This window comes from Oreochromis aureus, linkage group 12, assembly GCF_013358895.1.
Source record: "Oreochromis aureus strain Israel breed Guangdong linkage group 12, ZZ_aureus, whole genome shotgun sequence".
NCBI lineage: Eukaryota > Metazoa > Chordata > Actinopteri > Cichliformes > Cichlidae > Oreochromis > Oreochromis aureus.
This window is the reverse complement of record NC_052953.1, coordinates 24,794,706-24,808,453: the sequence shown is the minus strand read 5'-3', so window position 1 is coordinate 24,808,453 and position 13,748 is coordinate 24,794,706. Positions and strand designations below refer to the sequence as shown.

At 40.9% G+C, this 13,748-nt stretch overlaps 1 protein-coding gene across 4 annotated transcripts; it reads right to left on the bottom strand.

Moving 5' to 3' along the window:
- Positions 1-51: 51 nt before the first annotated feature.
- Positions 52-13,662, bottom strand: si:dkey-32e23.4 (dynamin-1-like protein). 4 transcript variants are annotated; one of them, XM_039620996.1, is made up of 18 exons: positions 13,616-13,662; positions 12,920-13,046; positions 11,367-11,508; positions 11,107-11,145; positions 10,864-10,910; positions 10,693-10,764; positions 10,512-10,598; positions 10,211-10,373; positions 9,776-9,896; positions 9,344-9,682; positions 7,423-7,543; positions 7,163-7,318; positions 6,963-7,052; positions 6,769-6,867; positions 6,474-6,590; positions 6,275-6,384; positions 3,591-3,750; positions 52-3,320 (listed from the first exon to the last, which is right to left on the bottom strand). In XM_039620996.1, exons 2-18 carry the CDS (start codon positions 13,019-13,021, stop codon positions 3,264-3,266), a joined length of 2,022 nt encoding a protein of 673 aa, XP_039476930.1. In that variant the 5' UTR covers positions 13,022-13,046; positions 13,616-13,662; the 3' UTR covers positions 52-3,263. The 4 variants fall into 4 exon arrangements, with proteins under 4 accessions (XP_039476930.1, XP_039476929.1, XP_039476931.1 ...); XM_039620995.1 differs by lacking the exon at positions 13,616-13,662 and adding an exon at positions 13,486-13,613; XM_039620997.1 differs by lacking the exon at positions 13,616-13,662 and adding an exon at positions 13,491-13,592.
- Between the last annotated feature and the right edge of the window lie 86 nt (positions 13,663-13,748).

Genomic DNA, 13,748 nt, shown 5'->3' with positions numbered 1-13,748 from the left:
CTGCATGTTGTCTATGACACCAGACACACACACACACTTCACTGCATGGGATCCTTTGATAGGGTTTAATGAGACCCTCCAAATGACATTTAGTCAACATTTATCACAAATATTGGCAGGCAAGAACTCATGAGGCAGTTGACACATGATCTTAATATACATTTAAATAATACAAAATATACATTCATTCATACCTTGACACATGCATACTGAACCATACATGCAACCGTATACAGGGCTTTCAGAAAAACACAGTGAAGACAGAATTACTATTTAATAGTACCCTTAAAGAGAAACTTCACACCCAAAGTGTACACATTTCCCTCTGGCCTCAAGTACAGTTTATCTGTTTGGATTATTTTGGAGTGAATTGCCCAGTTTTGGAGAAATTTGCTACCATCTCTTGAACAGAAGTGGGCTAGATGGCTCTCACTTTGCGGTGCTGAAGGTACCTAAAAATCAATCAAGTTCAACTTAGCCAGGCTTTCTTTGCATTAAATGGTTAAAAAGCAAACAAAAAACAAACCCTAAAAACAGCTGGTGATAACCAGTATCACAGCATCGGTTAGTGACTGCATCATTTGACTCTTTTTCCTTAAAATACATCAACTCAGCACCTCATATTTCAGACAGTGACATTATCGGACGTGGTGCTAGTATATATATATCCATCCATCCATCTTCTTCTACTTATCCAGTTCAGGTTTGCAGGGGCACTGGAGCCTATCCCAGCTGTGATATAATGAGAGGCAGAGTACACCCTAGACAGGGTGCCAGTCTGTCACAGACAGACAGATACAGCAGTAAAATATAATGGTAACGATGTTGCTGCAAATAAGACGAGAAAGTAATGACAATATATATATATATATATATATATATATATATATATATATATATATATATATATATATATATATATATATATATATATATATAAATCATATGAACTCATAATCATCAAAATCACACTGAGTGGTAAACACACTTGCCTTACATGCCTACAAATCCTCGGTTCAATTCTGGGAACCCAGCCTGTGAGGGTCACAAGCCTGGATAAAATGTGGGGGTCGTGTCAGGAAAGGCATCCGGTGCCAAATCAAACACAGTTTCATCCACTCTGATGACCTCTCGGGAAATAAGGGAGCAGCCTGAAGTACCTTCCAATATACTTATTTTATCGTTTGGTGGGTCTCGGTGCTGCTGTTTATTTCTAATGTGACAGCTGTACGTTAGAGCTCAGAAACTTTAAACCTGATATGTTTAAACATCACAGGCATGTACATAAAAGAGCTGCGGATATCACTTCACACCATCTCAAAGTGAAATTATTGATTATATAGTCTACAAATGTAACCAATTCATTTTCTAATTTGTACTCTATTAACTGTATTTCCAGCAGTGTAAAGAGACTTAGCAGCAGATTAGGACCACAGACGTTCTGCATCACCAACCGAATGTATGCAAATTCCTGTCACAATGCGACATACACTTTGTGCTGCTGCAGCTTTATAGCTGGGCTTCAGTGCGTTAGTAAAGTACGGCTTCAAAAAGTTGCAAATAAAAAACATATTCCTTCAGCAAGGATCAACATTTCACTGAGAGCAAACTGATAATAAAATAATTAGTGTAAACACTGTGCTTCCACCTGATCCTAAAAGGAAACTGAACAGAATATGCTCCTGACCGGGTCATGTGTTCAGCATCAGTTACCATGGCAATCTAGCCAGGTGAAAAAGAGAGCCACGTTTAGGGACCCTGAAAACTCTGACTCAAGTTACCTCACTAGCTCATTAATCCTGCTTTGCAGCACACCCCTTTGGTTGCCCTGTGTCATGTAGGAGCCGTCTTCTTTCATACCAAAACAATCCAGTAGATAAACAGCACTGCAGGCCGAGGAGGGGAACATGTATATTTGATCAGGGGCGAACTTTCTGTTTAAAGCAGGTCTTCCTGAAAAAGTCTAATTCTTAGGATAACATTAGTTTTGGCTATTATCTGAGCCTGAGAATGGGGGAGGAAAGCTGGGAAGACATGCATAATTTTACACATTAATGAATATTACATAATGAAACGGTGACTGGCACTGGGGCAAATGATTCAGGTTAAATTAAGACTGAGGTTTATGGTTGGGAATGTAACAAAAAAACAACTGCAGGCAGGATTCATCTACATTTCTAATTGTCTCTCTGTCCTGGAGGCAGTTTATCTGAGCGGCCGGAGAAGGTCGGTAATGCGAACAAGCTTATATCTCTGTAGCATTAACAGTGGAAACAAGTGGATAATTGGTTTTGTGGGGAAGGAAACAAAGCTACAGAAAATTTCAGTGCTATCATGTGGATCTGAAATATAACAAGCCTACTCTTTTAATGGTTAAAACAAAAAAACAACACTCCAAGTGTAAGAATTGACTAACACTATGGTGCATACACACTTTATACTAAAGCTGTCCAACTCAATGTGGCAGTCTTCTAAAAATCGTACACAAACAGAGGGAAGGATATGTTGGGCATGTTTGGTTTGCTCACCTCAAACTGGAATGTTTACAGCAGGCAGTAAAAATAGGCTCATATGCAAACGAGACTGGAAAATAAACCTGATATTGATTAGCATCGGAGCTGGAAAAACAATCCGCAGTCATCCTGTAATTTCTTTAAATGACTGCGGCCTGTCTTTAGTGTTGCATTGCAGTCTGCTTTGATTTGATTTTCACTTTATTTCTATCTCTGCAGAGCACTCCAACAAAGGAGATTAAAGTCAGGAAATCTAATCTAACATAGTTTTAGCACCTGCTAAAGTGGGCTCAGAGGAAGCCAGTGCCTGGAAAGCATGAAGCTGCGCAGTGTGAACACATTTCAAATTTATAAAAAAATAAACACAGACAAAATAAATACTCCATACACAACATACATTACAAAAAAATTTAAAAAACTTATGACCCATCAAAGGTTTTCACACAAAGTATTGCAGGAAATTTTGTTCACGGCTATGCTTGTCACATTCTACCTGTTAAATAACACTTTCAGCCTGAGTGTGATTGATCTCTCTCTCTCAGTGTTCACAGTGAAAAGCAACAGCTCCGGTATGCTGTTCAGTGCAACCGCCAGAGAGGAAAAAAAGTAGATCTGAATGTGCTATGGTCACTGGTCCGTGAGAAAACAGTGGTACTGCCACACATTAACACAGACTGCCGAAAACTCACATACACTTTCAAACTCTCAAAGCTCTCCTTTGACACAAGAGAAGTTGTTGCGTTCCTCTGGTTACCAAAAATGAGTCTCCCGGATCTCAGAGATGATGTTGTTGGCTTTTTTAAGCGCCTGAGAGAGAAAGAAAGAAAGAAAGAAAGAAAGAAAGAAAGAAAGAAAGAAAGAAAGAAAGAAAGAAAGAAAGAAAGAAAGAAAGAAAGAAAGAAAGAAAGAAAGAAAGAAAGAAAGAAAGAAAGAAAGAAAGAAAGAAAGAAAGAAAGGCTGGTTAAATTGCTGGCATTAAGACAGCAGATAAAAGAAAAAAAACAAAAACAAAAACAACTAGCTGTTCCACAATGTTCAGAACCCATTCAGAGAACAAATTGCATCATCCAATTTTACCTCAAGCATTTGAGCAACCTCAGTCCGCTGCTGTGCCGTGTCCTGTGACTCAATGAGCAGCTCCTGGAGCAGTGGCTGTTTGTAAAGCTGACCCACCAGCTCACTCTGCAGATGTTCTTTCACGTAGTTCACCAGGAAATGCATCACTGTCTTGGGCACACTGTAGACACACAGACCGAGGATATTTACACTAGAGCTACTATTCAGAATTTGCATGCTTCCACCAACCAAGAAAGCTGTAGTCTGACGAGAAACTAGGGCGAGGGACTCCAGAGTTAGAGTTGAGTCCCTGTTCAGATCATTACTGCTGATTTATTTTGTGCTTAATCTCATATTAAAAAAAATAAACAACTTCACTAAACTAATATTAAGAAACACTGATTTGTATGTATGTAGCAGCTGTATGAGAACAGACATCACTGCAGGAATCAACATCTGCACACTTATTCTCTAATAGAGCAACACAGTTAAGACAGACACAGGCAAAAAGAACAAAAAAACCCACCCAGAACAAAAACTCTTATTGCAAATGCTGATATATTTAATGCCCTTACAGGATTTGAAGTTAGAGTAAGGAAAACAGTGCATGAGATAATATCCACAGAGACTAAATCTAATGTCCTCACTAAATGTGTCACCCTCTAGTTTACATGTAAATAGAACCCCTTCATCTTTTTTAGAGGAAAAATAACAGCTCTCATTATATAAGAAGCCTTTGTTCATGTAGTTAGACTGCTCTTTCAACGCAGCTCTTTTATCTAAGTAACAACTGATAAGATAAAAGGTTAACAGCTGCTAACCCTGAGCCACACTGACAGCACCATCAGGCACATCTAATTGTGAAGTTAATACACGCACGCAGTGGCACGCTTGCTCTCGGTGCCCTGCGGCCGGGCAGAAAAGATGCAAATGAGGGAAAAATCTGATGGATTTCATTAAAAAAAACAAAAACATTTTCATCTGACCAAACCACACCAGCACTGATCTAACATTAAACGTGTTGGGAGAAGAAGAGCATCACGACACGTCTCACCTGAACAAATACAGCTACAAATGTTACACCTGAGCTGGCATTTAGACTTGTACGCCTGTAGTTCAGGAAGCCTTTAGTGTTTTCTGTGCTTTATTTACACTGGTTGGACAAAGCGAAAACACACTTTTCTGAACTTTTGACTGAGTGGCTAAGCTGCCTGTTGGAGCCAAGCCCACCCCTGTCCATAGCTAAAACCAGTCCATGCAGGCAAATGCAAGTAAATGGACTTAAACTGGATCATTACTTTAATATAACTGGAGCAGACAACATTTTATATACAAGCGAACACTTCACCCAGACTTTCAGTCAGGGAACATTTCCCCTAAGGAATAAATCAGAAACTGGCAAGACTCTCTGAACACAGATCGTACAAGCACTCGCATTAAGCATCATCAGGCAGAAATCCCTCAGCATGAGCTCCTTCTGCACCAGAATACAGCTCCGCGGGAACCATAGTGGTCACAGTTGTACTCTCATATCTTGAGGGAGGATTTAGCAATGTCATGTTTGATGGTATGAAATGGACAGTGACAGGGCTGCGTGTTAACTATTTAAAGTTCAGGCCCAGCGTTTTAATGTGTCAGAAAGATAGACAGCCTTCAGATTTTTGTGTTACTGATGTAAACGTCTCTAAAGATATTTGGTTAACCACTGATCAGTATCATCAATTCAGAAATGGCCAAGATATATGATCTACTCTTTTATCTAAGAGTTAAGGCCATCGCACACGAGCGCCTTCAGAAAAAAAATAAAGAAATACCAAAGTTTTTAGATCCAAACTTGTCATCTAACATATATACACACCGACTGCGTTGCTTTTTTGAGGAAAATTCGTCTGAGAAAAATGTACAGTGAAAAAAAACTGAAGTCGAGATCAAACAATGATGAGCTAGTCCTGATGTTCCTGAACAAGAAAAGTACGAAACTGAGATTCTGGGTTGATCCAATTCTCACAAGAAGGCAGCAGCAGGGAGAATTTCATGGTTTGATCCAGGAGCTGTGGCTGTATCACGGCTGCTTTCGTACATATTTCAGGATGTCAGTGGGGCAGTTTGAGCTCTTGTTGGCAGAGTTGGGACCACAGAGGAGGCAGAGAAAACATTTCATAGAGCTGATTGACCCGGAGCAGTGTCTCGCTGTGTGTCTGGGGTAAAATAGTATTATTTTACCATTTGTATATTCAGTGCCCATTTTGAGCTACAGCACACTTGTTGGCAAATGCAGTGGTCTGATTGGTCAGAAAAATTAGAAAAAAAAGAATAGAGCTTGATTTGAACAAACAAATTACGGAAAGTTATGCTGCCGGCCTGAAAAATATTTTTAACGCTCAAAACATTTGAATGGATTTTACACGTCCGGTGTGTAAAAGCCTTTAAGCTGCTGAATAATAACCAGAGAGGTGGTTTTACAGAATGCTGTTGCAGCAAAGCTGAACTTTGATCTCAATTAATCATTTTGTCCTATAAGAGACAACATAATTACCACATGAATTATTGTGAGTTCAGTAAGGTCATGTCACTTTTGACCACCTTTATTCTAACTGAATGTTTGTGCCAAATTTGAACTAATCAATAACAACAACTGAGCTTTGAACGTGATGTAAAGGGGAAGTCGGGTCCCCTGGGGTGCTCTGGATTTGTGCCAGTCAAACCTGTCTTGGATGCTCTTGCGAACAATGAGGAAGTAGCTCTTGATGAGACGCTGGATGACCTCACAGTCCCTCTGCTCCCTCGAGCTCAGCTTTCGGGAAACTGGCACAGCCTGACAGAGAGAAGGGGCAAGCAAAATATTAATACTGACCATCTGCAATGACTTCAGTGCTTTGTCATACTGCTAATCCTGCTACTCACTGTGTCAAGGAGGTTAATGGCCTGGCCTTTGCTGGGGCTCCCAAAGCCTGCAGCTGCAGCTTTTTCTTCCGTGACCTTCTCGTTCTTCCAGCGCTTCCCTCCGTCAAGCGCCTCTGCCTGAAAACAAGCAACTCAGACGGTAAAAGACATGTTTTTTTAGGCTGGGATTCCACTAAAAACTCTAAAAGTGGTTTTAATATTTAATTATGAATTACGCTTCAGCTTTTAAAGAGCACAGTGTCTGCTGTTTAGCCAAGCAGAAAAAAAGTCCCTGCAGTGAGAAACAAACTACTACCTGCTGACTGTTGACAGATGCGGAGACCTGCGCCGCGTCCGTGAAGTCTGGATGCTTTGTGTTGATGTAGGCAAGCTCAATTGCTACTAAATTATGGACCTGAAAGTTAGAAAAAAAAAAGCAAAAAGAAGCATCCAGTGGGATGACTAATATAATTAATATAAAAAGATGATCTTGCTTAAGCTGTGGATTACCATTTCATTAGTAATCGGCAAGCGTTTCCTCAATAATCCAGTCACTACTTCCACAATGGAATCGTGCAGCTTGGGAAATCGAAGAAGCTCCTTAAAAATGCAAAGAGATGCTGTTTTTTAACACGGTTCTGTAATAATTACTGCGGCACTATTTTCTTTACTCAACCATGTGTAAAGTGCAATATGATCTCTGGTCCCACCTGTGTACTGAAGGAGGAACAGTGCTGGATGATCCGCTGCAGCTCTTCATGAACCAGCTCCACGCAGCGCAGACTGGGCTCCTCTAGACGCTTAATTTGCCGCTTCACCAGCAGCTCAAAGGACACCTCGGGCACAAAAAGTGCTGGCCGTGGGCCCTGCAGGGCAAATATCATACACACAAACACAAATACACACCAGCTCCAGACTTCAGAATTAGGATTTAGTAGAGCTACACAAACAGAAGCGAGGAGAAGCTTACAGTAGCATTACGGATAGCAGTGAGGATATCGAGATCAGTCAGGCCCGCCAGGGGATCGATAGACTGCAAGGTCCGGCCAAAGGTCTCGTGGAATATATAACAGATCCGAGCACCTCCACAGCTGCAGAAAGAAGAGAAAGGTGAGAGCTGTGATATCAGTGCTGTGTCTCAGTCCTGTGTGTCAGCAATGCTAGCTGTGCCAAGATTAAATGCAGTCAACCAAAAAGGGTCAATATTTGCTCCCCATGTATTTTAATGAATTAATCATCAAGTGGTAAGAGCTGCAGAGCAGAATGTGCCAACAGAAGATGCTGATACCACTTTAGTTTACACCTACATTAGCACGAGGACATTACTCTCATGACGCTCATCAAATGTCTCGATGCAGTCTCAATCATCCAGGTTAGCAAATCCCAAAAAGTAGATTCTGTTCATCTGCAAAACAATGTAATCATTCTTCTGTCGACAAGAGTAGGTGCACGGTTTTACTTAACCAGAAGGACTGTCATGAAAAATTTTGTCACTGCTCACTGACAAAAATACTTATGAACCCCTAAAACAAGACCCAGGTAGTGGTTACAGGAAGAGGGTGATAGATTGTCTGAAGCAGTTAGAACAAGACAATGCTGCTGACCAGACCTCATACCACAGGCAAGTCTGTATGGTTTACTGAAGATACAAAAAAAGGGCGTACCTTTTAGACCAATTGTCTGCATGATCAACTCAGTCACATATAACATCTCAAAGTTTCTGGCTTCGATCCTCAACCCGTTGGTAGGCAGCTGTAAGCGCTACATCCAGAACACTTTGAATTTTGTTGAGAAGCTTAGAGATGTCATTATGGAGGCAGATGAAACAATGGTCTCATATGATGTTATGTTTCTCTTCACTTGTGTTCGAGTCCCTGAAGCAGTGGATGTAGTTTGTAAGAGATTACAGGATGACCCCAACCTCAGCAACAGGTCCACTCTCAGCACCGCCCAAGTGTGTTTGCTTTTGGAACTGTGTCTTCATTCCACCTATTTCACATACAAGGGTCAGGCAGAAACATGGGTGTGCCATAGGTTCCCCAGTTTCACCCATTGTGGCCAACTTGTACATGGAAGAAGTGGAAAACAGGGCTCTGTTATCCTACCCTGGAACACGCCCAAGTCGTTGGTACAGGTATGTGGATGACACCTGGTTGAAAATCAAATCTCAGGACGTACCACAATTCACTGATCACATTAACTTGGTGGAGAAACACGTCAAGTTCACCAGGGAGGATATGAAAAATGACAGCCTTCTTAGACTGTGAGATTTCCATCAGTAATGGGGGACATTTAAAAGTTGATGGGTAACGTAAAGTATTTAAGGTTTGACTCTCATCACCCACTGGAGCACAAACTGTGTGTCATCTGGACGCTACGACAAAGAGCGAACAGCATCCCCACAGATACAGCGGCCAGGGAAGCAGAAGAACATCATATCAAGAAGGCTGAGGAGAGGGCCTAATGCTAAAGCTTTCATCTTTCACCATCCTACAGTGCTGTGATTGAAGCCATTTCCCACCTCTCTGTGAATAGTACTCATCAGTGGTTGTTGATCAATGTTCATAACAATTTCATATTAATGATCAAGAAACTGACCTCATAGGCCATTGTTCGTTAGTGGGCTAGTTTCAGTCATTATGCAAATGCCCTGTTTAAAAGGTTGGGGAAACCTGCATTCAGCTTAGACTGAAGAAGTCACTTGAGTGAGCGACGAAACGTTTCTCCCACTGAAAACGCTACGTCCAGATGAACAGATTCAACCTTTTGGGACCCTCATCAAAGTAAATTAAATTGTAGATTTGTGCAACAACTGCTGTGTTAAAAAGAGGAGTTAAGGCATTTCACTAAATCAGAAAACAAAAGCTCCACTAGAGTGTGGTCAGACTCACAGCTCTGAGGTTTGTATGTGCCTGGCTGTTCCCTCTATCGTGTTGCAATAATCGCTGGCAAACTTGGTGACTATCTGTAGCAGGGTGGCACTGTGATCCTCTACGGGCTGTCCGTAGCTGTTGAGTCTTGCCTGGTACTGGGCACTCAGCACAGTCACTCGGGTTTTGAGGTCTGGCAAGCAGTCCCGGATGTGGTGCATGAGCAGCCTGCTGAGAGTTTTGGCCAGATAGCGAGAGCCAGCGCGAGACACTAGTGAGGGATAGTGGCGCTGCAAGAAAGCCTGCTCATCCTTCATTGAGTCCTCCAGGCTTTTCTGAGTATTTATGTCATGCTGGCTCCTACAACAAGAAGAAAACAGCGAGTTCAGTAAGATAATCAGAATATTAATACTTTTAATTATAGATCAACAAGCAAGTTTGTTTTTTCCAAACCTGTTAACCACCCCGATAATCCCAAGCCTGACTGGAATGACTCGACCCAGAAGGACCTCCAGCGCATCGGTTCCTGCATCCATCAGGTCCAGCTTACTGACCACCAGCAGTGTTCGACGGCCTGACAGACACCAACACAACATTCACAGATCATTCAGGGTGAATGCTTCCGCCATTTAATCATTCTCTTTATCACCACAGCCAAAGGGAGCACATGAACATTCATTTTCCTGTCAGCAAGGTTTTTAAACTGTAAAGACAGGCTATATCAGTAGCATGAAATTACTTCTTTCGACGCATTTGATAATTTAAAAATGAAAGCATGTTATGTAACAATTTAAAAATGAAGCACGTCATGCAGTAAGCACAGAGAGAGAGAGAGAATTAAGATAAATTCTGAGGGAAAAAAAAACCCCTGTATAAATAATGTCCTACCATCTGGATCAACCTCACGAGCCAATTTTAATGCATCAGATGTGGCCAAGTCAGAGTTGGCAGGGGACACTGCGAGGATAAGGCAGTTTGGATTGGAGATAAAGGACAAGATCATCTCTTGCACTTGAGCCTCGATGTCCTTTGGCTGGTCCCCAACAGGAACCTAAGACAACAACAGCAGTATGCGGCCAACATTACATTAACCACAGCACACATTCGATCATTATTAATGATTATCTAACATCACTGTGTTTGCATAAATCAAATCCACTCAGCATCCCTGTCAAGAGGCTGCATCTACCTTTGTAATTCCAGGTAAATCAACCAGAGTAAGATTAAGAACTTTTGGAGAGAAAATCTTCAGATATATGGGCTCAGGACTGATCCCCTGGATATGAAAAACAGAGAAGGAAAATAATGAATCCAGTTGAAACAGCTGAACCTGCAGCATTACTGAGCGCACATCAAAGTGTTCTTCTCACTTTATTGTCGCCTGAACCTCGTTCAGTCTCTGCTTCAATTTCCCGACGAATTTCCTGAAAATCTGTGAAGCTCTATTAAAAGAGTGAGAAAATTATACATCACATAATCCCAGCACACAATACAGAACCAAAGCAGTGTACATATTATTTGAATGCCTAAGATAAACACACCTGATTCTTGCAGTGCAGAAATGTACCCCATTCTTCAGCTTTGACACCTGAACAAATAAGAGTAAGTGTGAGTTTTAACACAGATAAAACTAAGAGTTTGAAGAGACATTATGCTAATTTGAATATAAGACAAAACCACTTGTATTCATACTAGACGCAGAAAGATCAGGCTGAACAAAATGTCAGAAAAGAAATGAAGAGGTTAAACAAAGACAAGTGCATGCAGACCAAGTATAGAGAGACCTGGGTAGCTGTTTTGGGCATTTTGCTTAATCCCATTTCCTGAAAAGGCAGTGAAGGAGAAGAGGAAGAAAGAGAGTGTTAGCAAAGCAAGACCATAAAAGGAATAGTAGTTAAAAACAGTGAGAAAAGGTGCACGTTAACTACTGCATGCACTTTAATAACAGCCTTCTGTTTCTCTATTCTCCTGCATACCCTAACTTCCTAGACTTGACTTTGTTTTTTTAAAGGAATAAAACAGTGACAGATTCGTCTTTGTTTACCGTTCTCGATCTTCAGCCTCTCCTGCAATGGGGGAACATTAACAAGCTGCAACACCAGGGGTCGTCTTGTGACTATTCCTGATCCTCGAGGCAAGAAATCCCGTCCAACCAGGCTCTCCAACACAGAGCTCTTTCCACTGCTCTGTTATGACACATGATAAGACCAGTTTAACCCTGATACAGTCATCTGCAAAGTTTTCATGCTGTGTAGATATGCCATTGTGAATATAATAAAAAAAAATAACATGGACACAGTTTACAGCTTCAGCTACAGCATGCATGACAGATGATGGGATGTTATAGATAACAATTTGATAAAACTGCATCACAATTGATCTTTTTACTTCAAGCTCTCTTGGGCAAACTTTTTTGTCATTTCTTTAAGTAGTCTTCAGAATTTGTTCTCCAGGCTTCTTGAAGGACATTCAAACCTCTTCTTTGGATGTTGTCTGCCTTTTGTTTTGTGAAGATGACAACACACTGCTTCAATAATGTTGAGGTTTGGCCTCTCCATACCTGATAGTGTTCCATTGTGTGTGTGTGTGTTATATATCCAGGTATGCTTTTACTGCATTGGCAGTGTATCTGGGATCATTATAATGCTGAAAAATGAAGCCACCGCAAATCAGACGTTTTTCAGATGGCACTACATAGAGGATCAAAATCTGACTGTACTTTTCTGTGTTCATAATTTAATCAATTTTGATAAGACCACTGGCTGAAAATGCAGTTCTAAACCATGACAGAACTTCCACAGTTTTACAGTAGACAATCACTGTTGTGCCTCCCTCCTGACATCTCTGTAGATGATTTGAACCAAACATTTCAAATATGGATTCATCACACGATAAAACCTACTGCCATTGATTTTCAGTTCAGTTTGTAATCTGGGATACCTCAGTGTTTTCTCCTTGTTTCCTTTCCTTAATAATGGTTACTTGACAGCCATTCTTCCACTGACAACCCTGATGAGACTTTAGTGAACAGTGGATGGATCAACTAAAGGACCAGATGCATCTCTCAGGTTTTGTGTCAGGTCTTTGATGGATTTTTTCCTATTTCTTAAGGACATGACTTTCAGATACTGTTCATCTGCTGTAGATAGTTTTTTTTTTTTTTTTTTATGTATGCAAAGTTTTCAGCTCTTTTGGGAACTTTCTGTCACACTGTTATCTTTGGCATTTTTCACAGATAAAAAAACGGGAATAAATTATTTTCACTAACAAGATGCCCTAAGATGCAACTTAAAACAGGTTCTGTAAGTTAGCTGTCTGCTATGTTTCTCAGGATTTGAGTTAGTGAATAAACAAATTAGCTTAATGAACAAAACATTTCTGTAAAAATGGTCAGGTACAAGGACTCGACTGAAAAGGAGTGAAAAAAGTAGCCAGTTTCCAAAGAAGAACTTTGATAGAGCTTCAGAAAACCTGGAGAACTATTGTTCAGGACTACTTTAAAAATTAGAAGAAAGCCTGGCTGCTTGGAAACAAAATATAACGAAGTCATGGGTAGCTCAGACTTTTGCACAGTACTTTAGATGTGTCCTAGCCCACCTGAGATCCAACCACGACTATCTGAGGTAACTGTATGATCTCCGCCCCCAGTGTTAGAAAGACCTCCTGCAACCGGTTGATGGTGGGAATGAGAGTTTCCATCCTTCCAACAGACCGGACACTGTTGCTACATTGGTTTAAAAATGAATAAATTAAACACACACACACACACACACACACACACACACACAAATAAGGAAGCAAAGATAAAAGTAATGCAGTCCACTTCAAAACAGTTAGCCTCCGAGAAAAAACGGAATAGCTTCGTCAGACGGAGAAGTGGTCCTGATGAGAGGGGTGTAACACCACGTTCAATCCTCCCAGGTTAAACACCAGTTTGAAGTGGCATTTTAAGATGAACACTGGTTACGAGTTGTCAACTACTGGGATGAAACCAGGTCTGACTAACAGTGCAACAAATGGTGACAGCACAAGCCGAGACACTCGATGTTATGTGCTAACCATAGCTTGCTAAATCTATTCGGTAAAGGGAGGAAGTGAAAGGGATAAGCTAGCTAACTGCTTACACTCGCTTAGCTGCTAAAGAAACGATACCCGATGCTGACCTCACCAACGTTCAAGATATATTCCTTCCTATCCAAGTTTCCTGTTCTTCATAGTTTGTATTAAAATAACGCATTAACCCTTCATTCCACCCGAAATGGCATCCAAAATTAGCAGTATAAAGATACAGACCGTCAGTTGATCACAAAGGCGGAACCGTATTACTCAGTCAATCCAATTGGTCAGAAATTTGAGTCACGAGGTTTCCTAACATCTGATTGGTTGATATGTAAAGTCCCGCCTTGTGAAACCTCAAATCAAACCA

What these genes read in the sequence shown, in the direction of transcription:
- si:dkey-32e23.4 (XM_039620996.1), bottom strand. Translation starts at nt 13,021, where the DNA reads ATGGAAACTCTCATTCCCACCATCAACCGGTTGCAGGAGGTCTTTCTA. An exon ending in CACATACAAACCTCAGAGCT is followed by an intron (nt 7,544 to 9,343) that starts GTGAGTCTGACC and finishes TTCTTTCTGCAG; the next exon opens with CTGTGGAGGTGCTCGGATCT. An exon ending in AGGTTGCTCAAATGCTTGAG is followed by an intron (nt 3,321 to 3,590) that starts GTAAAATTGGAT and finishes TTTCTCTCTCAG; the next exon opens with GCGCTTAAAAAAGCCAACAA.